At 42.2% G+C, this 27,995-nt stretch overlaps 1 protein-coding gene across 5 annotated transcripts; it reads left to right on the plus strand.

The window, feature by feature from the left end:
* On the plus strand, positions 1 to 27,411 carry DDX3X (DEAD-box helicase 3 X-linked). 5 transcript variants are annotated; one of them, XM_074995059.1, is made up of 19 exons: positions 1 to 166; positions 2,635 to 2,692; positions 4,332 to 4,382; positions 6,208 to 6,267; positions 8,357 to 8,491; positions 10,578 to 10,698; positions 12,032 to 12,196; positions 12,288 to 12,387; positions 16,741 to 16,876; positions 17,419 to 17,504; positions 18,104 to 18,202; positions 18,298 to 18,458; positions 20,108 to 20,252; positions 20,356 to 20,545; positions 20,829 to 21,010; positions 21,101 to 21,218; positions 22,870 to 23,026; positions 24,227 to 24,369; positions 24,839 to 27,411. In XM_074995059.1, exons 1-19 carry the CDS (start codon positions 122 to 124, stop codon positions 24,919 to 24,921), a joined length of 2,235 nt encoding a protein of 744 aa, XP_074851160.1. In that variant the 5' UTR covers positions 1 to 121; the 3' UTR covers positions 24,922 to 27,411. The 5 variants fall into 5 exon arrangements, with proteins under 5 accessions (XP_074851160.1, XP_074851162.1, XP_074851168.1 ...); XM_074995061.1 differs by having other exon boundaries at positions 2 to 166; positions 20,356 to 20,500; XM_074995067.1 differs by lacking the exon at positions 6,208 to 6,267 and having other exon boundaries at positions 2 to 166.
* The last annotated feature ends 584 nt before the right edge of the window (positions 27,412 to 27,995 follow it).

Consider the following 27,995-nt stretch of genomic DNA (forward strand, 5'->3'; position numbering starts at 1 on the left):
GGGTTTCAGTTAGAGAAGCGAAGCGATTCGAGGTGAACAAGCGGCAGCTGCGGCGAGTTCGAGACCCGGCGAATCTCACTCTCTAGACGCGGAGCGCGACCTCCCGATACGATCGCTCGTTATGAGTCATGTGGCGGTGGAAAATGCCCTCAGTCTAGACCAGCAGGTGAGGGGCCGCGGGATGCGCGGTGGCGGGGAGCGGCATCGAGCCGCGGTTACCCTGAAAGCGGCTCACTCCGCATCCCTCCGAGACACGGGCGCCGCGATTTTTTTTGTTTTTGTTTTCTTTAAACCTCTTCCCCTTCCATCCCCAAGCCAGTCTCTGGCGCATCTCCTTGTTGCGTAGTTTCCCATCCCGTAGCCGCTTTAAACGCTGATCGCGGGGGAGGGGTGCTGGTGTGGGGAGAGCTTTTGTTCTGGCTACCGGCTGCGCGTGTCGCTGCGGCCTGGTGAGCAGGCCCCAAGCCCGGCTTTTGTGTGCGGCCGGAGACCCCTGGCGGCGGCGACGAGGAACGGCCGGGGGGTGGGGGGAGGGGGAGACAATGGCGGCCATTGTGCGTGTGACGGAGGCAGGCGGCGGGGCGGCCTTTTGTCTTGCGCGCTCCAGGGCTGGCGCGCGGGCGGGGTTTGGGGCGGGGGGTTCCTTTGTTCTCGCGGCGGTGGCGGCTGCTGTTGTTGCCTGGGCCTCGGTGGCGTCGTTGGGCCCAGATGTGATTTGATGTTGCCGGTGTCCCCCCCCCCCCCCCCCCCCCCCCGCCAGGCGAGGCTTCGCGCCGCTCCCTCCCCCACCCCGTGGGGCACAGCCGCGGGCGCCCCTCTATGACGGGGGAGGGGGGGGCGCTTAATCTGTAGGTCTCTCCTCTCTGGGGCGGTGAGTTCAGCGGGCGCCACAGCTGGTTTTTAGGGGCGCGGAAAGGAAGCGGGCCAATAGCCTGGGGGACGTTTGGACCGGACCTGCTTTTCGCGCAGCGCTCTGCCGTTACCCGGTGGGTGGGCGGCGCTGTGATGACGAATTTTCTCCCCCGACGCCGCGGCAGCCATCTCGGTGCAGCGGGCGCTGTTGGCTGGGATTTCGCAGAGTAGGGAGCAGCCGCCCGGATAATCCGGCAATAGGTCACGTGATTCCCCGGCGCAGGGATCGGCTGTCTGACCTACTTCGAGAGGAAGTGCCGGGGCAGCGCCCTCCCCGTTGCCTGCCTCGCATTTTACTTCCCTTCACTACCACCACCACCCCTTACCGCCCCGAGAACTAAGCTAAAATGGCAGATTGGCTTAAGACTGAAGTGTTCAGTTGCGGCGGTAATCACAATGCGAGGCATCGCTGTACTTGACCCTTTTCTGGGGAAGGGAGAACATGCTGATCACAACAGTAGCCAGTTGATAGCATGTCTAAACGCGGTGCTTCTGATACTAACAGTATCCGCAGTGTATTTAGCAGCACATTGGGAGAAATGAACCACTTAAATAAAATTTGAACTTGAACATGTGTTACCTAAAGGGAAACAATCTCACTTTCTGCACAAGTTAGTCTTGTCATCAAGAGGAGCTTGCACATTGAAGGTTTTCTTCTGCTTTTTATGTAAGTGGAGAGGGCACCCGGCCAAAAACTGTTCTATGTAATCCTAGCTTCACCCTGCTCTATTTGGCAGAAACTTTTGTGAGCTGGCTTAAGACCTGTCAAAATTAATATTGTTCATTTTATTCACGGGATCACTTTTTTTAAGAAGAGCTGATTTGTGTAACTAGTGGACTATCCAATCCCACTCCAAATTTAATCTTGCTTTTTATTAGCTACTTGTCATGTTAAACAAGATTTTCTTGCCCTTGTTAAGCAAGATTAAACCCACAGACACTAGTGACTTAAAATTGAAATTAACATATTAGTAGCTAAATGTACTGATATTGAAAGTGGTAGGTAGACTTGAACCTTACAAACCAGGAAGCTGAAGTAAATTTTTAAGGATGACAAAGCAACTCTTTTGTCTATTGTTTGGTCTACCTTGAATGCCATGTAGTTTTCCGAAGTCATTCCGCCCCCGCCCCCCCCCCCCCCCCTTATCCAGCGTGGTTGGCTTAGTAAAAGGTAGATATGTTATCTTACATGGCTTTTTGCAAGACTTTCATCACTACTTTATTGTGCTTTAAAACTCTTCTGTGCTTTTGTGGCACACCATTGGATTCCCAAAATTGTGTATTAAGAATCTTGAGGTAGCATTTTTGAATTAACAGTATGGTTTTTATAAGATGTTCCCTTGTCCCTAAAGAAAGACTACTAGTAAGCTCAGAAGCAAGAGGAAAAGGACGACAGACTTTGATTTGATCTTGGTTGTTGAATTGCAAATGCTAAGTGTTAAATTGTGGTTAACACAGATATTGTATGCTAAGCACACTAGCTTGTGGGCACAGATGCATTCAAAAACTTCACTTATATTGAGGTATAAAAGAAGCACAGCATCAAATCATGGGATTAGTTAACTCTTCAATTATTCTTCCTGTGGGCAAGAAGCTGACTTGTTATGAACCTCTCCAGTGCTCTAAATAACAGTTTCGATAGTAATCTAGTTCTTAATGTCAGGTATGAACTGATGCATCCTGTTTAGATTACAGGAATACTATTTATTTTATTTTTGGTAGTTTGCTGGTCTAGACCTGAATTCCTCAGACTCTCAGAGTGGTGGAAGCACAGCAAGTAGTAAGTATATAATTTTTAAATGTACATGTTCTGTGTTGGCTGTACTTGAAGGCCTAGTCAGAAAAATAGTTTCTTATTCTGGACCATGTTAAAATGCATTCTGTATCTTGAACTTTCTTTAAAACTGATGTAATGCAAAGGCAGTGGAGCTAAAGGAGTCTATTTGGGGGAGGGAGGGGTACTGAATCAATGAACAGGTTCTTCCCTGTTTTAAGGTTTGGAATAGGTTTCATTTTAAGGGTAAACATAACAAACTAGCCTCTAAGATTGAGGGGGGAAAAAAACAATCACATTAATTTTAGAAGCTAAATTGCGTGAGAGGAGGCCCCTTCAGTTCACAGCTTTAGTTGTCTATGGAGGCTGGTTCTTGTCTTGCATAGTAATCTGTTTTCTCCAAGTAGTTCTGGGATACCAGTCTGCTTCCACCTATTAAGTCAGTTACTGGAGTACTGCTTTGAAGATGGGAATTGCATCTTCTGGCATATGAAATTGCATTTCTGAAGATGGTTATTTACAGCAGTGCAGGACTGAAGCCCTGATGGGTGTGTCAGAGGCTAGAATCCCCCTTTAAGAACTTTTATTCTTTTTGTATAAGAATTACACTTGAAGCAAGGATACCTTGGTGTGAAATGCTTAGTGCAGCTGCTCTCTTCTGCTGAGGTAGTGAATTTGGGGCAAAGGAGCAATTACTTGCTTTTCTAGTAGTAGTAGTCAGACAGGTGGGGAAATTGTGTCTAGCTACACAGCTGAGCATCTCCCAACAGTATCTATATGACAGAGGTTGCACAAATACTGGTGTAGTTAATGACAAGCTACTTGGCATCAGTTATTTTGCTCCTTAAAATAGTGTCAACATCATTGGATAGTAAGAATAAAATTACTGGAAGTCTTGTGGCACCTTAATGACTGACACATTTTGGAGCACAAACCTTCATGTGTAAAGTGGGGTCTTTACTCACAAAGCTTATGCTCCAAAATATGTGTTAGCCTATAAGGTGCCACAGGACTTGTTGTTCTCAAGGATGCAGACTAACGCAGCCACCCCTCTGATAATTAAAACATTAATGTCTAAAGAGAACATCTAGTTTCATGTTTGAAAGCTCACTGTTCTGGAGGCCACCAAGAAACACTTCTGTTGCTAGAGAAAGTCCTCTAAAATGGTGTTACTGATGGTGTTTCATGGAGTGTCAACAGCCTAAAACTGAGATCAGATGGGGCTCAGAAGCTGAAAGTCAGAGTTCTGTCTGATCTAGCTAACTCAACCCTCTGACCAAGGAAAACTGTAGAAGCAGCCATTTCTCTGCTTTGAAGCCATAAAGCTGTTTGAACTGGGTCATCTATTTGCACAGCTGTACTAGCAAACAATTTTAGTAGTGCACAAGTTTTTTTTACGTGTTTTATTACAATACAAATGCTTAGGTCACAATACCTGCACTCTTGGCTGCTTTTTAGAATTGAAGCAGGCTTTGTGGCTTAACTGAAGGGTAGCGTATTTGCACCCACCTGACTAAGAGGCAGGTAATTGAACCAGAATAAGACTGTTTTGGTGGTGAAGACCTATATTTTAACATGTTGATGCTGCTACTACACTTTTATGTTGCACTTTAATAAAACTAACTAGTTTTTTTTCTTCCTTTAGAAGGACGCTACATTCCTCCTCACTTACGGAATAGAGAAGTTTCAAAACAGGGTATGTGTTTAGTGCTGATACGCAGCCAAGGACAATTGCAAGTATCCAATCATACTACCAAAGTGAAAATTCAAGCATTTCAGACTTCTGATGTTTTATGGCTCTGTCTGGCTACCTCCTGCTGGAGTCTTTACCTAATGAAAATCCTTGGCTGCATCACTAGCTTAAATGCTCCTGTGGTTGAACTATCACTTGATGACTATGATGTGTTGTGGTATGTCTACCAAGCTACTTGTGGAATGGGAACCTGAGACTACACCAGCTTTCAAGTTGCATAGCTCATAAACAATGGCAGTGTTGAAGCAAGATTGACTCTTAATCTTACAAATAAATGCTCCAATGTAGAGTTGTGTTCAGCAGTATCTGTTCTAACCACTCACTGATGCTAGTATGAGGATAGTTCTTGTGATTGCAAAAAAATAGTTAACTGTACTCCTGTCATTTCTGAAGTATATGGCCTGAATATCTTTTCCTGACAATAGACACTCCTCAGTTCCCTGCAGGTGAGACTGACAAAACTTGTAATGCTGTTCATCAACACTATGGCTGTCTACACAACAAAAATAACTTTGAAGTTGTGTACATGCAGCCTACTTTGAAGTAGGGCACTATTCCATTCCCAGAAATGGAGTGGGGACTTCAAGGGTAACTTTGAAGTGAGGGAAAAGGTATGTAGACTCAAAGTAGCCTGCAAACATTTGATTCCTAATGTAGACACCCTATGAGAAGAAGTTTTTACATTCTGGTGTGCTTCATTTTAAGACTTGAAGTAATACCTTTTTTAAAAAAAAAGATGGGCAGTAGCAGTGCAGTAAGAACAATACCCTTGCCCTTTTTTCCCATAGTCCAAAAAAGTGTGAACATCAGGCTTTTCTGCTGTTAGGGGAAACATGGACTAAGTGAAACTTTGGTTTGTATATGGCTTAAGGGGGCTGCTTCTCCAAGAATAAAACTCTGATTTGCATCAGATAAAATTGACCTGTCTGAACTTTACCTGATCTATGGACAGTGTGTGGGTTGGGAGCATAGAAACAGAGGGCCTGAAAGAAGTAAATCCTCCAGCTGCTCAGTGAATACTGTTTACATACTGCAGTAGGATTTGGACATTAGGCACTGAATAGGTGGAGCAAACTGGTAAGAGAGGCCAGGAGTTGTCACTGTTTCATCTTACTGCAGATGGCAGAGAAGGTTATAGTTTGTCTCTACAATGGCTACAAAAATAGGTAGTTCCTCTGGCATGTTTCTGTGGAGGGGGATACTTCAGGATGCAGTTACTGCTTGGGAAGGTTATCTCTTTGCCTACTCTTGTGGGTGTATACTTTAAACCTGTCTCCTTCAATAGGAGACTCTTGGTTCACTTGAACTAGGACCCTTTTGCTTTACCAGATCCTTTACTGGTGTGCTTGAAAAACTTCCGCTTCAGAATTGTGCTGCTTGCTGGCCCAAGATAATGTTTCTAAAGAGCAGTTGGGGGGTGGAAATCTTCCTTGTAATGGACATAACATTTGCTAACTAGATAAATAACTTATTTTAGTTGGTGACGTGAGACTCTGTACTGTTCGGTTAACTCATGAATGACAGCCATTTTGTACGTGACTTGCATGAAAGAAACTAAAAATTTCAAGCTTGTAGAATTTTCTGTCCTATGAAAATCTGCTCCTCATTGTCTTGCAGCTGTATCAGGCACCAAAACTTCATTTTAGTACTATTAGAGCAATGGAATTATGCTTGATTGGAGATTAATTTTGTGTCTTAAGCTTTCTTAAAGCCTTTTGGGTTTGACAGTGCTGTATCACTGGAGTTTTCATGGCTCTCTTTACAACAGGAATTACCTGTAGCTATATGAAAAACTACCATTCCAATTCAGGGCCACCACCAAGAAGTTGTAAGTGTCATCAGTGCAATGGTGTATAACTTATGTTTTATGGCATGATTTGAAACTGGCTGTATCAGTGTCTTAACAAGTGATTTGGTTTTTGTTTTTTGTTTTGAATTTTCTTAATTTTGAACTGGCAACCATATCTTCTGACTACATTTCAGTTCTGGAGATACTATATTATGTGCTTGACGTAAATGGTTCTTAGATAACACTTCAGGGTGGTCAAATGCATCTTAGGTCTGTAGAATCTTATATTTGAGTTTGATAACTTGCTTGGATACCAGATAATGTATACTGTTTTCATAAGGAACTTTTTGATGCTGACAGTCTTTCATTAGCAGTAGTTAACATTTTAACATCTGCTCTGAAGTAGTAGAAAGGCTTAAGTGTGGATGAATTCTTAGTTTCAAATCAGGGGTACTAATTGGGGGGGGGGGGGTGCAGCACACTTGTGGACTTCCAGTAGTTGCACTCTTAACCAAATCAGCTTGTCTATTAGCACCATTCTGTTCTTCCTCACCATGGAGGGTATGAATAGGTTCAAAAATGAGTCTGTTTTTAGGCCTTGATGACAGAGTTGGATATTGCAGCATTTTAGTGTAGCTTGCTTTAGAACCTGGGGTCTGCTGAAACAGTGTGGTATAATAGCATGAGTGGAAAAGCTGCCATTCCACTTACTGTGAAAGGTTAGTGAAATTAGCAAAGATTGCCAGTAAATTGTTGAGGCCTTGGTTTATACAAATGATGCTTTCAGATGAAGTCAGCTAGCACCAGGCTTTTATTTCTAACCCAACAGCACAGCTCTGATATGTATGATGACTCAGGTGAAATTGACTCTTACAGGTTTGTCTGAGTTGCATTTTCTCTCTGGAAAGTATATGCACTATAACTTGGACATTGCCTGGGTATAAATAACTCTGTAAATCCTGCATTTTGCTTACCATGCTTTATTTAATCAATGGCATGTGCTTCATCATTTGAAATACTGTCTCCTGGTAACTGCTGGTTAGTGACTGCACTGCTCACTCCGTTAGCTTGTAATCTATTCTGCTTGCCTTCAAGATTACAATTCACTCATACTGAAGACTCTCATTCGCAAGACTCTTCTCTGGCTACACTGACAGACTGCCCTGATATAGATGTTTTGTTTGAGTGGTTGCATGTCTCTAAACAAATTCTATTTTAACTGAAAGATTTAGATTTGATTCTTCTAACCTGGTGAAGCTTTGTCTGGTGACACTGTCTAACATGGCTGAAACAAATTCAACATGCCCATGTCTTGCTAGGTTATTTCCCTGGTATGAAATGAGGATCTCAATCTTCACCTCTTGGGATCAGTTCCCTTTATGCAACAGTGAAATCTTGATGTAAGAATGGAGGTCCTCCAGTAAAGCAGCCATTAACATTTTGAACCCAGTCATTGATTGCTTAAAAACATCTTTCCCTTCTTAAAGCCAGTTCTTACTATGACCAGTCTTATCTTACTAGCAATACTAAATTGCTCATTTGACTAATAGGCCTAGCTTATGTGATTACACAATAGTAATCCAAAATTGTTCATCCAGTGCAACTGTCTTTGAGTGAGAAACATACTAAAAATCTAACTTTTAAGGAAACCTGACTTGGTTTATTCTAACCAGTTAATGGCGTAGATAAAAGGTTGGAGAGAATCATAATCTTCAGTTATTGTCACGTGACGTACTGGAGCCATTCTCAACTACCCAGAAATCTTATAGCAGGCTCCATCAAATTACATTATGGCAATAAACAGTGCCCAGCAAACTCCTGATACTTGTTCCAGCTAATATTATCCAACCTGTCTAAACTAGTTTACAGAGGAGCCATTTGAACAATTTCCTAAATATGAAAAAGTTCTTGGTGTGGATCCTGCCCAACAATTGGTTTGCCTCCCCAGTTAAAGATTGGTACCTAAAAGGATCCCTGCCTTTGGAAGATCCTGCAGTGCCAAGCTTTTTGCATTCTGGCAGTGAAGTTACACCACCTCTGGATTGATGCTGTGGAGCTTGGAAACTGCTCGCTGGCATGAGTGACTTTTTTTTCTTTTAATTGTTTCACTTTTTATTCTGTGCCAAAGATTCCCCCAGCTGGGACTCTGGTCGCGGAGGTAATGGCTATATGAATGGCTATGACCGAGACAGCCGGATGAATGGCTATGATCGTGATCGCAGTGGGTTTGGATCCAGAGGAGGATCTGGACGTGATGACAGAGGTGGGCGTGGGGACTGTTAAATTGTCACCTTTCAGCCTACAAAATTCCTGCACTAGGTGTGGAGACAAGATGAGACTGCTCTGCTGTTGCAACTCTAGAATAGTTTTCCTCCAAAAGCTTCAGTTAAGTTTTAAATGGGTAGCATGTAAGATCAAGTCCTACCATCAGTGCTTTGGTTTATGGAGTTGGACTTGTTAGAGCACATGCTGCTGCTAAGTGCTGAACTGCTTGTCTTCTACTACCAAGATACAAGAAGTGGGGCTTGCAGGCCTTAACTGAGATTGAGATGGTTTTAAGACTTCTGTTGCTATATTATACATAGATAAAAGGCCTCTTTTGAAGAATCTTTTTTCTGTAAATGGAGACTACAAAAGGTGAGAGTCTGCTGTAACTCATTCTAAAACAAGTAGTGCTGCTTCAGTGATTTCACCAAGCTCATGCAGTCTGTGCTTAAACAAGGAGTTAAACTTGTTTCCTTGTTCCTAGTCCAGTGCTACAAATATAAACCAGTCTTCTAGCTTGAGTAATCATAACATCTGATTCTTAACTTTGCCACTGGAAAACACCCACAAAATGAATACTACTTTTTCTACTTGTGTAAAAGATGCCTAAATTAGCATTGTTCTACTTGTTAAACTGCCCTTTTAATGATGGCTTTTAATACTACTTTATGTACACTTTGAGAATGGTAAGAGATTGCAGATTGACTGGCCAAAATGCAAATGTAATCCTAGAACAACTCCCTGATCAAAACCAACTTTAGTGCCCATAAGTGATTTTTTTTTTTTTTAATACCTAAATTACAGGTATCTCTTGAACCTGTGAGTGCTCAAACTGGGTTTAGCACTAGTGATTCCATATGTTTGCAAAAATATTTATCCTTTAGTCCAATATTAAATATTTTTCACTTTGAACACTCCATAGTATGCTTATAGGAAAGAGGAGATTCATTGACTCTTTCATGTCCTACCTTAAGACAGCCTCAGCAGTCTTCAACCTATAGCATCAGAAGAAACAGGTCTTTTGGAGTGACCTTCTGGCCTTCCTAGAAGTTTCAGAATTTATTTTTCCTATTCATGAACAAACATTTTACCTAGTGAGGGAGCCAGGGAGTCTTGTCTCCTCCACCCATTCAATTTCTTGTGGAGTTGGAGAATACTTGTTCTACTCAGCAGCTAAAGGGGAAGGGTGGAGAGCTGAAACTTGTGCACAAGAAAAACAGCTTGATTCTCCCAACTCCAAAACCACCCTTATGAAGAAGGGTGACTGTTAGAAGTTTCAGTTTTTCATTAACTGAATGTACATTAATCGGGCCAGTAATGGGTGTCTTGTTGTTAAAGTACAATAGAACTTTCAGGAGTAAGAATATGGCTGGGAAGTGGTGAAGACTGGCCTGATTAAGTGCCTGTGGACAATAAATTAGTAAATCTCAAGGGTTTTTATTTAAAAGCATTTAATAAAAAAAAAGCTGTTGAGGTTATGATCACAGCATACTGAAACTATTTTATGCTAGAGTTCGGGTGGCTAAATATACTGACCCACAAGCTGCATATAACAACCCTCAAATTCAAGAGCCAGGTTGCATCTGATGGGGCTCAGAGCCTTAGCCCTGTTGGAGACCTGTAACCCTTCTTGGCAGAAGGCTCAACCAGAGGTTCCACATTCTGCCCCTCCCTGCTTTTTTGCTCAGTTTGGTTTGGGAGGTGCACTCAGAGCCACACTTTAATGGTTAAACAGCAGGCTAATCTTGCCAGCCCTGTGTTAAATCTTTTTGTGTAGTTTTGACAAGCAGTCTAGATTTAACTTTTTCTGGATTTTTAAAATGGGAATCTCTTGCTTTACCTGTCATTTTAGTACTGTATAACTACCCATGTGTCTGAAATCCACATCTGGTGCTAAATCACTTTAGTGTTTGGGGTGGGGTATGTGGAGACAGTCTGGATTTTTTTTTTCCTTTTGGTTAACTCCTAACCCACATACACCTTCATGGTGGCTTTAGATTGAAGGCAGTCTCTTGCTGGTTATCCTGATCAGAGATCATTAACTCCATGACAAGAAAAGTAACCCTCTTTAATTCCATGTCTAGGATTTGACAGTGGGTGGAATTCTGGTAGAGACAAGGATGCATACAGCAACTTTGGTGCTCGGAGTGACCGTGGTGGAAAATCAAGCTTCTTTAGTGACCGTGGGAATGGGTCAAGAGGAAGGTTAGTATCTCTTGTGCTCCATGAAGTGCAAAGTTAACTTTACATTAGCACTAATAGGTGTGGTTTGACTCACTTAGTTTCAGTTTTGGCTATGTTATGTAACTGAGTAGTTCAGTGATTTGGAGAGGCAGAATGAGAACTCTGCTTGGGAAAACTATAGCTTCTTGGGGATAGAAGTATTAACCTGTGTTTCTCAACTTAGTTGTAAGCAGGGCTGGCATTTAGGGGATATGTCACAGGGCAATTGCCTAGGGGCCCATAAAGCTGTGGAGTAGCTGAAGCTTCACCCTTAAGGTAGGGGCAGCCCCTCAGGAAGATTGAGAGAGACTGACTTAAACTGAAAAGTGTGTGATGCATCTTAAACTAGCTAATGACAGTGGAGTTGGGTTTTATTACTTCTGTGGAATGGCAATAGGATGCTTTCGTTGTTGGTGAACACTTACTAGTTGCTGACAGTAAGTGCATAATATAAAACGACAATTTAAGTTACAATGGTCTCGCTTTTCTCCTCATTAAAAGCTGAGAGGGGGGAATCTGAGCAAAGTTAACAGAATAATTGGGTAAGACTCTTGCAGGTTCTCTCCCTTACTTGGTCAGTTCTAAACACCTCATGTTGTATGCACAAGTGTGGTGAGAATGACCTTTTTCGACTCGTTAGTCCTGTATCCTGACTTTTCTCAAACATGGTTTACCAGGCCTAAAACTAAATGCAGCACAGGTAAGGACTTATCTTTTTATCTAACACCCATTTTACAAAAGAGGGGAAGGGCGGGGGCTTGTGTATAACACTCAATTGACGTAACAAAGGGCCAAGTACTCTAGTATGGAAAACTTTCCACTTGGATGAGCACTTGAGTAAAATGTTGGTGTATGTTTAAACTTGCCATATGTGCTGCACCTTAATACAAAATGCACCTTTCTAGGAGAGGGGTCTGCTAAAATGTGTGTAAAAGGGAGAACTTTGAATTGCCATTCTACAAGTAAAATGTAAGCTTGTTAACTCTTGAAATACTGTCACTATCTCCTAGAAGGGGTTGGCTTCTTAGTTGCATGACTTATGCTCTAGTTCAAACAGCAGTTAATGTATGCAGCTGCCCTGTAGAACTCGCCAAAATTATTGGTCTCTTGTACCAAAGAAAATATATGCAGTATACATTAGCTCAGTGGGCTGGGAGTATGCTTTGAAGTTCATATGCCAAATGTAATGTTGAGTAATTGATGCTAACTAACATGCAGTAGTATGGAAGTAAACATAATAGCCTGAGTTCTGCATGTCTGATAACAACCCTGGTTGAGCTAAATTTATGAAAAAAGGTGCTTTTGCTATATTTAGATATGACGACCGTGGAAGAGGTGGTGACTATGATGGTATTGGCAGTCGTGGTGATAGGGGTGGCTTTGGCAGATTTGAACGTGGTGGTGGAAATAGCCGCTGGTCTGAGAAGTCAGATGAAGATGATTGGTCAAAACCACTTCCTCCAAGTGATCGTCTGGAACAGTGAGTAACTTAACTGCCTTTTGGGTATTGTTGTGCCATTGAAACTTCAATTAAGTAGTAGAACACTGTCTTTCAATCTTCTGCTTTTTAGAGAGCTCTTCTCCGGAGGCAATACGGGCATTAACTTTGAGAAGTATGATGACATTCCTGTTGAGGCAACAGGCAGCAACTGTCCTCCACATATTGAAAGTGTAAGCTTTTCTATCTATTACTACATATCAACTTTCACTTGTGGTATACTAAGGAACAAACTATGAAACTGACTCGGAAGTAGGTGCTTCTAAAGATTAGTCTAAAACTTAAATATGGCCAACAACATCCTCCTTACTTCAGCAAAGCATGAGTGAGCAAACTGAATGATGGGATCCGCTTATTAGACCAGTGTTGCTTATGCTGCTTTAACAGAACACCATAGGGGTGCAGCTGGAAAGATTTTGCCCATAGAGAAGTGCGTGTGATGAAGTGTCTTGAAAGCTTGGGTGGGGGAGGACAGGGTTGGAAGGGAAGGATGAAGTGGGAGCTTAAACTTGCATTCTGGTCTGCTTGTAGGTTTATGGTTAAAGAAATTGCCTTACATTTGAAGTAGAAGGTGGTGAGGTTTTCATTGGCTCTTAATTTCTGAGACCTCCTTCTGGCTGACTAAATTCATGGAGAAGTTTTGTCTGCAGATGAGCCCCACTCCCCTAAACAAAGGTATTCTCAGCTCCTGAGAAAATTCTGCCCCCAAAAAGCATTCCTACAGCAGTAGGAAGCATAGCTTGGACAGAGATGGGGTGGAAAACTCCCTGCACCCATGTCTGTCTTCTGTCTTTCTTTCCCTCCCCATCCCCAACACAGACTTGGTAGTGATGCAGCACCCAAGGCTGATTCAGTACAAGGACCTGCCCCTCCATAGCAGGTGCAGGCTGGCAAATCCATGTCGGCAAGACCCTGGGGTAGTGAGAGGGCTCTGGGTATGGGCAATCTGGATGTATGGACTTGCTGGGATGGGTTCTGGGTGCAGGTGTTTGTGGCTCAGTGAGGGAGTGCTGTGACAAGGTGGCTTGGATTGGGGCTATGGGTTCAACTGTCTGGGGATCTGAGTGTGGGAGACCATTGGAATGGTGCAGGGGAGTTATCCAGGCAGGGCACATTCTGGTAATTGGATGGAAGAGCGCTGTGTGCACATGCATGCTCGTTCATTCATGCAGCTGGGGAATGTCTGATCCACTCGGATTTGCTTCCCTTCCCATGCCCCCCGCCCAGTTGGCTGTTGGCTTGGCACTGGTGCTTAGTGGGGGGTGGGAAGGCAGCAGCTCTAAGTGCTACTGTTCTTCTCTTAAGCTGGGGAAAAGTGTGGGAAAGTTATGTTGCTGTGCTGTGTTGCAGACTTCACCCTGTCAGTCCTGTTGTCAGAAATCCTGGCCAAACAACAGGGGTGGGATGTAGTGCTTCCAAACACAGGGTAGCATAGAGCCCTACCTGTGTTCCCTGCAGGAGCTGCACCAGGGTGCCCCAATCCCCAGCACCCCCTGCTAGTGGAAGGGGAACCCTAGTGCCCTCAGTTGTGTAAGTGAGACGAGTCTTGCATTGGGCTTGTATGTGTCCCTGGCTGCTATTTTTGGTCCCCCACTTAGACCAAGGATAAAGACCTAGAAGTTGATTTAAAATCATGGGAAATCTCCATAGAAAATGGAGGAAAGACTTAATATGCTTACAGTAGCTTGTTTTACTGAGGTGATGAGCTGCAGCATTTTGTGCTAGCTAGAGTTTACACAGTTGTCACATTCCAGGTGTTGCATTGCTCTAATCAGATGAGGAGGAAAAAGTCAAGTGAGTTTAAGCCTTCACCAGGATGGGACTGTCTCCTAGTCAGCTGGAGATGGCAAAAGCATTGTATGACTATTGAGCTGATTAAAGCTCAACATAAGAAATGTGTGTTGCTTGCTTGGAATGGAGTGGGCACCTGCACTTTACACTATGGTTGAACTCATCAGCAGTTTCTCTGCCCAGCCACATTACTTCTGTGTTTAGCCCAGGTTTAGCTTCATCAAGAGTTGGTCTCATGCAAGCACTCTGGCATCATGGTGTGCTGAAGAATCAGGTTTTGTCTGCATCTTGTACTTGAGTCCCTGTGATCATATAGTTCACCTGCTAGTTGCAGGTTGAAAATGGATCTTGAAGGAAATGTACCATGAGAAACATCATTTGCACAGGTGAATTATCTTGAACTTCCATTGTTTTGAATGCTAAAAAGAGGCTTATGAGAATGGATGTCTGTCCTGTAGCTATTGACTGACTGAAACAGCATCCACTGGTGCCACTAAGCAGCTTGTGTCGTGTCATGTCCTGGTCTGAATCAGGATTATGCTGTGGTCTAGAATGCTGTCCTCAGTTACATGAGGTTGTAGTTGGCTGCTTACTTAGGAATGAAGCTTTGGCACTGGCTGACAACTTGTAGAACTGAAATATCCAGGGTGGATTTCTTTTGTCAGATAACTTCATGTCTGAAGCAGTAGATACCTCTTCTGAATCAAATGTTGGCTGTTTCAGTCAGGAGTGGCACCAGTTCATGGCCCAGTTCCAAGCCAGGAAGGACATGACTAGGATTTGCAGATCTCTTGTTGGACACTCTCCTAAAGAAGCTGCAGAACTTTTTTGAATCTATATACTGAACTTGGAATGCATATAGGCTTCTGTTTGGGCTGACTGTTAGTGTCAGATTGCATTTCCCACCATAAGTGCTTGTTTCCACAGCTCTTCACTTGCTGTAGGGATTTAAAACCAAGGATCTCTTATGTGGACACTACCAATTAAGGGACTGTGGAAAGTTATTTCACACTGGCCTCCGCAGCTCTCTGTGCTGTGTGTGGAGAACTGTTTCTTTAGAGGATTTTAGAGTTTGTTGGAATCTGAGGGAGTTCTTGGCTCAATCAGGATAACTTTGTTGCCTGGGTACTGGCAGGTCTTTGACTGAATGAGACAATTGTCCAGGGTTATGGCTGGATTATGATGCCTTCTGTGGTAATACTTACAATTAAGATCCAGCCAGGATATGACCACTTATGTGAGTTGGGCCAGAGTGAAAGGCAAGCAAGGAGATGGTGGTAGGTATGTAGGTTTTTTTCCCCTTATCTCTCTTTTCAGTTTGGAGCACAGAGAATTGCATTGTAAGAGCCTGGTAGAATAAGCTTATTGTGTGGTATAAGTTAGTTTTTTTGTATTTTTTCAACCAAATCTCCGCTGTTTAGGGATCAAGAAACAATGGGAGTTCTATAATAGAATATGTATGCATGCATGATGGCTGGAATTTTTGAATGGGCCCCATAGCATGTTACCTGAACAGGCACTTCCCAGGTCCTAGATAGGAATTCAGTCTTTCCAAACATTTGTCAATCCTGAGTCTTCCTAAGAGTATCTGCAGCCTCATCAATGTGAAACTTCCCTACTTTTGCTTGTGGGCCAGTTTAATATCTATAGGGTACACCCTCTGTCCTTAAGCAACTCCTATTGTATGCCTGTTTCTACACCCTTGATTGCTAAGGCCCTGAACAAATTGAAGTAAGCAAGTAACAGCTATCTTAAAAGTACCTTCCTAGCCTAGTCAAGGATGATTCCTGGACCTGCTTGGCATCTGAGCCTTTCTTCTGACACACCAGGGCTCTGGCACCATGGCACAGCTCCTCCTTTCTAGGTCTTAAGGTGTAGTTTCTCAACTGGCTTTCTGGCATAGAGTTGGACTGCTGTCCTTGGGTTCTTTCCTGGTTAGTTTTCAGCTGCTGAAAAGTAGGGGCCTGGACTGTTCTGTAACAGATTGCGTCCTCACTTAAGGGTCCCTCTGTTGGAACTTGTGGGGTTCATGCTTCCATCTGTCCCTCAAGACCTCCTTAATCACCATAACTTTGTCCAGATGGCTCAGGAAGCACCAACTACTTGACAAGCCCTGCTGTTGGCAGACAGCCCTGCCATGGAGCCTGACCTCTCCTTGTTTGGTTCCCAAGGGTGCTAGACAAGGGAGGCACATTCTATACTTGCAAGGGTGGAGAGTCTAGGGAAGAAACTGGAAATGCTCTTGTAGTGATTGGCTTCTGTGGGTTTTCTCCTCCTAACATTCTCTTCCCTCCCTCCCCCCCCCGCCTTAAAAGCCTGAAAGGTTTTACTTTGAGCATGCCTTGGTCTGTAGAAGTGGTACCAAGAGCTTGTTCATGGTGGTTGTGATGAGGCTGGTGTTTGGTGTATAGTTCTTAAGCAGTGTTAGGTGGGCTGTCACTTTGAGAGCACTTGTGCTGTGGTGTGGCTTGTTTGCTTGGGCGACTGAAGGAGTTCTAGTTGGTCTTAAACTTAAGCAACAAGGGGCTGGTGGGGGTGTGTGTGTGGTGTGTGAGAATAGGTCGTTTAGTGTATTAAACTGCAGCTAAGCTTGGTGGCTTTTTATTTATATATACATGCACACTAAGCAGATTAGCTCAATGGATACACGAGTCACTTAAGGTGAGCCATATCTTTGGTGAGAAAATTCTGATGTCCATCTCCTGATAACTTGCTTTTCCTAAATCCTGCTGCAGTTCAGTGATGTCGATATGGGAGAAATTATAATGGGAAATATTGAGCTCACACGCTATACACGTCCTACTCCAGTTCAGAAACATGCTATACCTATCATCAAAGAGAAGAGAGATTTGATGGCCTGTGCCCAGACAGGTAGGTTTCTAACCTTGCAGCTATAAATCTGATTTTCCAGCTGTTTGAAATCAGTGGGGATTGGATCAAATCCTCAGCTGCAGATAATCACTAAAGGGGCAGGAAGCAACTACTTGCTCATGACAGACAAACTTACTGCTTCTGGCAGTTTCTTGGGCTGGGAACTGTCTCTTATCCTTGGAATAAGAACACATTAAGACAGAATTTGGATTGACCAGCTCTGGAGATGAGGGTAATTAAACGTGTCATGCTTGCTTCTGGGGTTACCAGGTGTCTCCATACTTGAAATACTGCAATTTTTAAGGGCAGAACTATTTTCAGTTGTCTTATTGATCCCACTTGAGCCAGAGCAACTCAGATGTAGTAAAAAGTGGGGGGAGTTAAATGATCTGCCTTGACTCAGCCTTGAGTCTCTTGCTTTATTAGCCATGTTGAGCTGTCTAGTTCAGCAAGGTGTCAAATACTGTGTAAGATATTGCAGCTGACCTCTTGATAGAGGTGGTGATTTTACTACCAAGATTAACCTTTGCATTTCTTAATAGGGTCTGGGAAAACTGCTGCATTTCTTCTACCAATATTGAGTCAGATCTATACAGATGGACCTGGTGATGCTCTGAGGGCTATGAAGGCAAGTTCTCAGATGAGTTTTCCTAGAAATGTGTTAAAACAAGTTCAGTCCAAAAGAGTTTTCTTTCCTTTGATTGTAATTCTTCTGTTTCAATATTGGCTGTTTGTAGGGATGTCTGATCATAGCCTACTTGGGGTAATATTTTTTGTGGCCTTAACAGACCACATTGAAATGTAACTTAGAAGTAGCCTCTCCATGATGCAATAAACCATTTTTTATTTGGGGGTGGGAGAGAGGAGGAGTCTATCCCTGTGTCCAAGCTACAGTCTGACAAGTCTTCAGAAACAATGCCTAAAGCATGATTGAGGCCTTCTGTAAGAGGAGACTTCCTGTTTTCTTTTGTAGAGTGTGTGTGTGTGGTAAAAAACCTTCACAAGATGTCTGGAGTATAGATAGACTTCAGGGCCTTGATTTTTGGAGTGTGGTCCAGATTAGAGAAAATGGACCATCAAGAGCTCTTTGCTATAATATATATTCAGAGTGCTGGCTGGTGGCAGGACACTTTGAGAATTGTGGGGAGAGCATGTGCCAGAGCCGGGAATGGCTCTAGTTTCACTTTCTAAAAAATTTAAACTTACTGTAAATGTTCTGTCCTTCAGGAAAATGGAAGATATGGGCGCCGTAAGCAATACCCAATCTCTCTAGTCTTAGCTCCAACTAGAGAACTGGCAGTGCAGATCTATGAAGAAGCAAGAAAGGTATCTTGGGCAACTTTTCAGTATAACATCCTGAACCCTTTTTTCCTCCCCCTCTTTAAAATGGGGAAAATAACTAACTAGTTCTGTTCTTGCAGTTTGCTTATCGTTCTAGAGTTCGCCCTTGTGTTGTCTATGGTGGTGCTGACATTGGTCAACAGATACGTGACTTGGAACGTGGGTGTCACTTGCTTGTTGCAACTCCAGGGCGTCTGGTTGACATGATGGAGAGGGGGAAGATTGGCTTGGACTTTTGCAAGTAGGTGAAATGATCTTGAATTCAGTCATTGGTAAGATTGATAGAATTTCTGATCAAATCCTAGGATTTAGCTGTTGGCTTTTAAATTGAAATAGATCTAACTGTAAATAGGTAATGGTGGTGAACATTTTTCTGGTTCGTTGATAAACAGTAAACTAGGAAAGGTAAAATTCTGCAGGTACAAAGGTCAGCTTATCAGGTTGCAGGAGTTAATTTCTAACAACTTACTAGTGAAACAGATTTCACAATACATATGTGCCAGCATAAATAATGAAAACATCTCTTGGTTTTCAAACCTGGGATATTTGTATTTCTCTTCCTTTTCACATAATGGCTCTCCAGCCTGCACCTATTTGAAAGTTTCTCCTACATTTTTTTTGGTTGCTCGTTAATCTAGCTTGCCATGGATGGAGATGCTCTGAGCCAGTTTCTTAAATGGAGGCAGCAGAGAACTTGCTCCTGCACCCAGTCTCCTGAACTGTGTGTGTGTGTGTGTGGTTTTTTTTGGGTGGGGGTGGCCTGGAGGGAGTAAGGGCTAGTTCCCTTGGCCTGCCCGAAGGAGCAAAGACCCTACCCATCTCTAGAGCTGGCAGCTGGTGTGAGTGTCTCACCACCTTTTGGCATGGTAGGGGCTCAAGCTTCTAGCTGCAGTCCTGGTGTGTCAGGTTGGAGGCTTTGGCCATGGAACTTTGGTCTCCAGCATTGTGGTAAGTGGCTCCACTCTGGGCTCACCACTGCATTCTCTGGTCGTGGGCTTTAGTGACAAGGCATGAGGGTCTGACAGGCTGCTTCCACCAGGCTTACCACTTCACACTCTTGTCTTGGCCCCTGCTGCCTACTCCATCCCTGGGTCCTGCGTCTTTGACTGTGGCCCTAGGCTTACCCATTGCCCTGGGCCCCTGCTGCATCCCTTTTGTCATGTGGCAGCCTCCATCTGCTGTTCTAGGCCAATGCTGCCTCACCACCTGCCTCCCTGTCCCAGGCTTAATTTGGCCCTCTGCTTGCTGGGGCTAACTGAAGTCTGCTGTGTAAAGTGATGTGTGTTTAATACTGCTTTTTGCTGCTTTCCAAATTTGCTTGCTAGCTGTTTCTCTGAATGATAGGTCTAAAAATACTTCACAGCAGCAAGTCTTTTTTTTTTTTTTTTAAAAGGCAAATAGAAGGTAAACAAGGCAAAAAACATACAAAGAATCTTACTTTCTGTTTTTAGGTCCGGTAAAGATTGGACAACTAAATTTTATTTTTGGGGTGGCAAAAAGGGAAGCCTTCCTAAATTTAGTGATTTGGGACACATTTGAACATTTAGGGAAAAATGTTTGGTTAATCAAGGAAGAGTTTGTGGGTGCACTCTGTGGCAACCAGCTAATTCAAGCATCTCTGCTCTACGCTGAAATTCCTATGGGATGAACTTGTATTTTGTGAGTGACACTGTCAAACATGAATGCTGTTAAACTTCTACTTTTCTTATCTATAAAACTATATGGTTGGTGTGTGAGCTCATGATGGGGGTTGTTCAAGCTATCACTGCATAAGCAAGGTGTACTGCATTGAATATCTGTAGTTGGAGAAAATACTGTGTGGGCTTTGGTGGTGGTTTTTTTTTTTTTTTAACCAGTCTTCTTCACAACTTTTTATCCTCATCTGTCTAGATATCTGGTACTGGATGAAGCTGATCGTATGCTTGATATGGGGTTTGAACCTCAAATTCGCCGCATTGTTGAACAAGATACTATGCCACCAAAGGGAGTTCGTCATACCATGATGTTCAGTGCTACTTTCCCCAAGGAAATCCAGGTATGGTTTGAGTAGTCTATTTTTTGACTGACTGAATTCAGAAAGTCATGTATTAAGTATGTCTCTGGGTGACAAAACTGAGAAATTTTTGTCAACATCTTAGATGCTTGCCCGTGACTTCCTGGATGAATATATCTTTCTGGCTGTTGGCAGAGTTGGTTCTACATCTGAGAACATCACACAGAAAGTAGTGTGGGTGGAAGAGTCAGACAAACGGTCATTTCTGCTTGACCTGCTAAATGCCACAGGTAAAGACTGTTTGGGAGAATTTCAGCACAACTCTAATGGCTCAGGTAATGAGAATCTGTGTTATGTGGAAGAAAAGCCATTGGGCTTTTCCTCCTGTTTCTCATATGTTGTGAACAGGTCTTGTTTTGACTTAGACTGCATGCATGCAAATTTCTTGGTTATTATGAACCTTGTGGGGGGGCTCCATAATCATCTCATTGACATAATGTATTATACAAGTAAACTGGAGCAGAAGATAAACTGGCTCTTACCACATGGGGGTGATAAATGTTAGCAGATGTTGTATTACTGGTGGCAAATCTCTCTGGTTTTAACTTCCTGCATTAGGCAAAGATTCACTCACCTTGGTGTTCGTGGAGACTAAAAAGGGAGCGGACTCTTTGGAGGACTTTCTCTACCATGAAGGATATGCTTGTACAAGCATCCATGGAGATCGCTCTCAAAGAGACAGAGAGGAGGCTCTACATCAGTTCCGGTCAGGCAGAAGCCCAATTCTGGTTGCCACAGCAGTAAGTGTGCAGTTTTCTTTTTATAAGATGTTAGTCTATTCACTTGTGAAGTTTTGCTAAAAGCTGACCATTGGAATTCTTCACCTCTAGGTTGCAGCAAGAGGATTGGACATTTCAAATGTGAAACATGTCATAAACTTTGACTTGCCTAGTGACATTGAAGAATATGTACATCGCATTGGTCGAACAGGCCGGGTGGGAAATCTTGGTGAGCCTCTTCCAGTAGACTGTGCACTTCTGTCTGTTAAAAGTAACACTATATATAGATTGCAATTGTGGTACAATGAAGTGACACCCTCAGAAGGTGCTTGTCCAAGTACTGCTGCCCTGGAGTTGAGGGAAGAAGCAAAACCAATACCTAAGACCTAAACAGGGAGGGCACAAGGGTGTTTGCTTGAGGCAGGTGGCTTGTAACCAGATGTCCTGATGCTGAAGCACTTTAGCTCTCAGCAATTGAGTGTGGGCCACAGTAAGTCTAAGCTAGTCTTAGAATGGGTCTTGCCCCACTGTTGGAAAAGCTTCATTTTGTAGTTTATTTGAGCTACTGCTTCAAATAAGTCCACTTATGGTCTTTGCAGCAGTAGTCTTACCTGGAAGTTAAATTTGTATTTAAGTCTCTTCACTACAGTCCTTCCTCCTCCCTGGATGTCTAAAATGTGCAAGCTCCTACAGCAGAAGCTCCCAACCTTTTTCAGTAACACTGCCCAGGTCACTGACAGCAAAAAATTCCAGAGCACACCCACTTTTTTCAGTTGAATCTAAGCAGATGCATTTACTACAAGTTTGCAACATGCTAGTGCATACAAGCTAAACAAGGATCACATGCATTGATGTTTCAGGTCCACCGCAGAATACATCCATCTTAGACACAAGCACAGCCACATTTTAAAAAAATCTACTCCATGCCATGCTAGGACATAGTAGACAAGTGACTGCTTAAAAGCAGGCTACCCACCCCATCAACTCACTGGAGCCAGGACATGGCATTTAAACCACATCCCAGCTCCAACAAGCTCCTGCCCTCCCTTCATTCCACTTGCCATGCCATCAAGTGGGGACAGACCCCACTCATTCAGGCTGGGAAGGAACATTTCAGCTGCTTCTCACACAGTGTCCTGTGGGGTCAGCAGTTTTCTCCTCCACAGTGGTTCTGCATATAGCTACAGCAAGGGAAAAGTGACATTTCATGGCACACTGGGGAAGCTTTCACAGCACACTTGTTGAAAACCACTGTCTTAGAGTGCACCTTAATAGAATAGGTAGGAAGGCTGTATTAAACCAGTATAGCAGAATTTGACTTGGCTAGGAATTTAGGAAAATGGCTCAACTTGTGCATGCATGTTTACATGGTTCAACCACTGCTACTTAAACATGTTCTGAACTTTATTTCCCCTTATTTGGAGCTATATATCCACCTTTGCAACAACTCTGTAAGGAAGGTAAAATTATATCTGATCCCATAGGCTGGCTGCATAACATCAGGTTAAAGCAATTTGCCATAAGAAAAGGCTCGTGGAGAGCTGAGGCTGAAGTGTCATAATATCTCAGGGATGGAAATGGAAAGACATTTACATGTTGGCCAACTAGTCTCAAATTCCAAGTTTGCTAGGTATCTTTCTACCTCTGATACTCAAATACATAGTATTTGTTCTGTATCACCTGACTTATCAAACAGGTGAAGGAAAAACTAGCAAGTTTATGTGGAATCTCCATCAACCCTGGTGTCTTGCGACCCTGTCCTAAATCTTTAAAGCTCACTGCATATCTGTTCAATAGGGTACTTTTGCTGTGTAGCTCAGGTTAACATGCTTGAACACTGATATAAAGTTTCCACCCTAATGCTGAGAAATCTTTTTAAGGCCTTGCCACCTCTTTCTTCAATGAGAGAAACATAAACATCACCAAGGACTTGTTAGATCTCCTTGTTGAAGCAAAACAGGAAGTACCGTCATGGCTGGAGAACATGGCTTATGAGCAGCTTCATAAGGGTGGCAGCAGTCGTGGGCGTTCTAAGAGGTAACTTGAACACAACTTTAATCCATTGTATGCCAGATAACAGTTGTAGATACAGTTCCTGTTGCCTAATCATTTGAAGAATGTGAAAGCATATAACAGAGGGTTAGCTAAAATGGCAGTCTTCCATGTTGATTTTTAGTACTGCTCTCTGCAACAGTGCCATAATTTTCAGTCTTAACATCTGTCTTTATTTGTATTTCAAATTCTACCAAAAGGATCTCTGAACTTGCTTTTCCATTAAACAGCTTTTCACCTGTTGTCTTCAAACTGAGCCCTTCATAAGAGGCTGTATCTTGTCACTTAACATCCCCTCTACTATAACCTATTACAGAAGTTCCTAAAAAAACCAGTTAAATTGGCTCAGAATAACTGCTGGCTAACTTGTTTGAGTTGAGGAACAAAACAGGGCCCAGATCTTTACTGTTGGGGAAAACCAGACTCTTTTTTTCCCCAAGGCTTATGTCAAGTAAACTGTCTTACAACAAGCTTCTGACTTAGCTGACCCTGTTCACTGCCCTATTCAGTAATCAGGTGTGCATTAGAAATTCAAAGGCAACCACATTTTGTGGTTTGTCACTTTTTCCATATTCACCACATTATTTGCATTCTGCAGCCTTCCTCTAAAACTATTCTCCTTGCCCACCCCAGCTGCTCCCTTCCCCCCTATGTTTTTCCTTTTGGAAAGGAGCAGAAGCATTTTTGCTAATTGGAACAGGAGAGGTGCTTTTATTTAGTAGTTTTAATATGGTAAAGCAAAGCTAAAAGTTGCTTGCTGTATGTGGTGCTTTCCTTTTACCACTAAAGTTACCACGTGGACAGGAATATTTCATATTGCAGTGCTGTACCATGGGACCCCACGCCAGTAAACATATCTTCAGCCCTACTGTAGCTGTGATTTGTAGAGGGAAGAAACTTCTACCTGGAGGAAAACTGTAGATTGCTTTGGTATTTTAAAAAACCCAAGTGTTTGAAATGTCACTAGTTTTTTATATGTAGCAACAGTACCTCCTTTTCTGCTCTGCTGGAATTTTGATGTTCCAAGTAGCAATGGCAGGCTTGCAAATAAGACATGGATGTTGAAACTGTATGTAAGAAGGGCAATGCTGTATTCTGCAAATGTTTGAAACAGCTTTATGAAATTCTAGGTTTAAAACATTGTCTTAACTGTGTTTTTTATGAGTGTTTCCTCTCTGTATATAGTAGGTTCAGTGGAGGATTTGGAGCCAGAGACTATCGAACAAGTAGCGGTGGAAGTAGTAGTAGCTTCAGCAGTAGTCGACCAAGCAGCAGCCGCAGTGGTGGTGGCAGCAGCAGTGGCCATGGAGGCAGCAGAGGATTTGGAGGTATTTTTGCCTTGTAATCAAATACAAGGGAAACTTGAGGGACTGGTGGCAGATTCAAAAGGCACTTCAGAGCTTTTTTGAAAAACTAGGTCAGTTAACATGTTTTGGAGAACTTCTAAATATATATATGGAAATGCTATGAAATTACTGTAGCCTGTTACATTAAACTTCAAAAAGTCAAAGGAGGCTTTGTTGGGTATCTGCTGATACCCTGATCTTTATAAGGAGGCTTATATACTTCTGACCACTTTTTTTTTTTTTAAATATTAGCTTTACAATACCATATGTAGTTGGCATGTTCCCTTTCTGCACTGTGCTCCTCTCCTATATAATTTTGTTCCCCATTAGCTTTCCACAGATCAAAGCAATGTCCAGGAAAGGAATTACACACACACACACCCTGCCCCACCACCACAAATAGTGATGCTTTCATGAAAAAAGGCTGACAAGATTTATTCTTCCCTATCAGGTGGCTATGGTGGAGGCTTCTACAACAGTGATGGATACGGTGGAAACTACAACTCCCAGGGGGTTGACTGGTGGGGCAACTGAATCTGCTTGCAGATATCCTACCAAACAAGCTAATATGGAAACCACATGTAACTTAGCCAGACTATACCTTGTGTAGCTTCAAGAACTCGCAGTACATTACCAGCTGTGATTCTCCACTGAAATTTTTTTAAGGGAGCTCAAGATCACAAGAAACAAAAGGAACAAGCGGCCCTATTATGAAGGTGAAGATTCCATTGCTGTAGTCAGGATTAACTCCCCTCCCAGCCACCCCTCCCAACCCCAAACTGCATTTCTAATTTTGTGACTGAGGATCATTTGTTTGTTAATGTACTGTGCCTTTAACTTTAGACAACTTTTTATTTTGATGTCCTGTTGGCTCAGTAATGCTCAAGGTATCAATTGTTAACAAAATCAGAATTACTGGAACTTGAGCTTAAAAAAAAAATCAAACCTTGGCACACAGGTGTGATACAACTTAAACAGGAATCATCGATTCATCCATAATATTACAAAAACTTATGCGGTAGCCTACATTAGGGCTTTTGATACTTGCAGATTTGAGAAACAAACCAAAAAAAAAACCAAACTACTATCTTGAAGCATATCAATGGAATTAGTTTCTAATGTGGCAAAACTGTACTAAGTTAAAGTTCTGATTTGCTCACTCTATCCTGGATAGGTACTTAGAACCTGATAGTCTTTAAGCCATTCCAGTCATGATGAGATGATGTATGGATACATGCATACATTAAAAGCACTGTTTTTGAAGTTAATGCAAGTAAATACAGCAATTCCTTTTTCAATGTTTAGGCAGATCATTAATGTGAGCTAGCCAAATGTGGGCAGAATATTACAGGGAATGTTTAAAGGTCTGATAACTTGAAATAGTTTTTAGGAGAATTCATCTATTTAGACTTTTTAAAATGCCTGCCATATGAAATTGAAATGGTAGAATGGCTGACCACAACAGTGACTGGTCCTCCTTAGAGGCCTGACTGATTTTGGTCTAATAACGCATGCTAGTGTTGATGTTTTTTGGTCAAGAGGGTATGAACAGGAAGAATTATGCAGCAGGCTTTATTTTAATGCAGATTCACATTACTCTGTTCAAGCTGCGTTGAGATGATGTTAAACTGGCTTACAGTAGACTTGTTTAAAAAAAAAAAAAAAAAGGCTCCAGAAGAGTAACAAAACGAATCTTGAGATCACAGAGGTTGGAAATGTACATAACTGCACAAGGTTTCAATTCTGCTATTAAAGTGCAGTTTTAGTCAGTTTTAGTTGCATAGGTTTCCATTGTATTTATAGTCTGTTTATGCTGAATCTGGCCAAAGATAAGTATTGTCCACCAGTAAAATGCCTCTGCCACTTGGAATTTCTGTGCTAACTTTTGTGGCCAGAGCCCTTATCAACTCTTAATCTACAGTGGCATAGGAAGATGGCAAAAATCTCCTGAAGTGCAATAGATCTTTTCAAGTGTATTGTGCCTTGTTATAAAACTTTTATTAAGTATGTGCACTTGACAGTATTGAGGTCATTTGTTATGGTGCTATTTCAATTAGTCCAGGTTTAGGCCCTTGTACATTTTTGCCCATAACTTTTTACAAAATACTTCTTTTATTGCACATTCAGAGAATTTTATATATGTCTTGTGTGCATGTCCTTAACTTCCAATCTTATTTTGTCTCTTGGAGATTGAACGCAGCTTGTCTAAGGAGAAGGAAGTAGATTCTAAAATTTATTTGGGACCATGGGAATGATAGCTGGGAAGAAAACTCTTTGCACACGAGATTTCTAGATACTTTTTTGCTGCTAGTTTTGTGTAATATTTATTGAACATTTTTGACAAATATTTATTTTTGTAAGCCTAAAAGTGATTCTTTGAAAGTTTAAAGAAACTTGACCAAAAGACAGTACAAAAACACTGGCACTTGAATGTTGAATGTCACCGTATGCGTGAAATTATATATTTCGGGGTAGTGTGAGCTTTTAATGTTTAAGTCATATTAAACTCTTAAGTCAAATTAAGCAGACCCGGCATTGGCAGTGTAGCCATAACTTTCTGATAGTAAAAACAAATTGGCAACTTAAAATTAAACATGCCAAGGTTTTGATACACTTGTCTTAAGATATTAATGAAACACTTCTAAACACTGATGTGAAGTGTCCAGATTCTCAAATGTATTTTTTTGCGTGAGTTTTGTTTAGTTGTGTGTGATTTTTTTGTTTTTGTTTTTTCCAGTGAATGTCTGGCACATTGCAATCCTCAAACATGTGGTTATCTTTGTTGTATTGGCATAATCAGTGACTTGTGCATTTTTAGCAAGTTTTATTGTCCAGCAATATTTTTTGGTTTGGAAATAAGGATTAAAAATCATATGCAAAGAATGGGTTTAAACTTGCTGAATGTAAAAATTCAATTTCAAGTCACTGTAGGTTTAGTAATTGCTTATTGTATTAGTTTAGATGCTAGCACTGCATGTGCTGTGCATTACTCTTGATTTTATTAAAATAAAAAGTTGAACTGCAGAGTCTACTCCCTCTTTTTGTCACTTTCACATCACCTGTAAACTAAATTTGATGCAGTCTCTGATCTTACAGCTTTTGGCCAGTACTGTAATGTGCTGCAGAAAAACACATCTGACATCTTTTTGTAATAACATGAGTTGGCATATGCACCCATCAGCTGAGTGCACAGGCAGTGTCTTGCCTCATTTGCGTGAGATAGGGAAAGTGAAGATTCCCTCCTCACCTTCCACAGATAGCCAGGAGTGCAGCTAACAAGATGACATTAGTGGGTATGGAAAACTAGTGAAGCACAGCTGCTGCCTAGTAAGTGTGGAGCCTTGTTCTGTAGGCACTAGGACATGAGGGATTTGAAGAACACTACTTTGTGGATGTTATGGAAAGCACCTCCTATGCAAGGAGAGTAGCAAAGGAAGACATCTTTCCATATTTTCTCTACTCTAACTTAAAACCAACTGAATAGGAAAACTTAGTTGCTCAGAGTACCAAAACACACAGCATAGTCTTATCAGTAATTGGGCAGTAGCTGAAGCCCTACCTTCTGATTCAGCTTTTTCATTGCATTGAAAAACCAGTTAAAAACAGGT

Source organism: Carettochelys insculpta, chromosome 1, assembly GCF_033958435.1.
Source record: "Carettochelys insculpta isolate YL-2023 chromosome 1, ASM3395843v1, whole genome shotgun sequence".
In the NCBI taxonomy this organism is placed as follows: Eukaryota; Metazoa; Chordata; order Testudines; family Carettochelyidae; genus Carettochelys; species Carettochelys insculpta.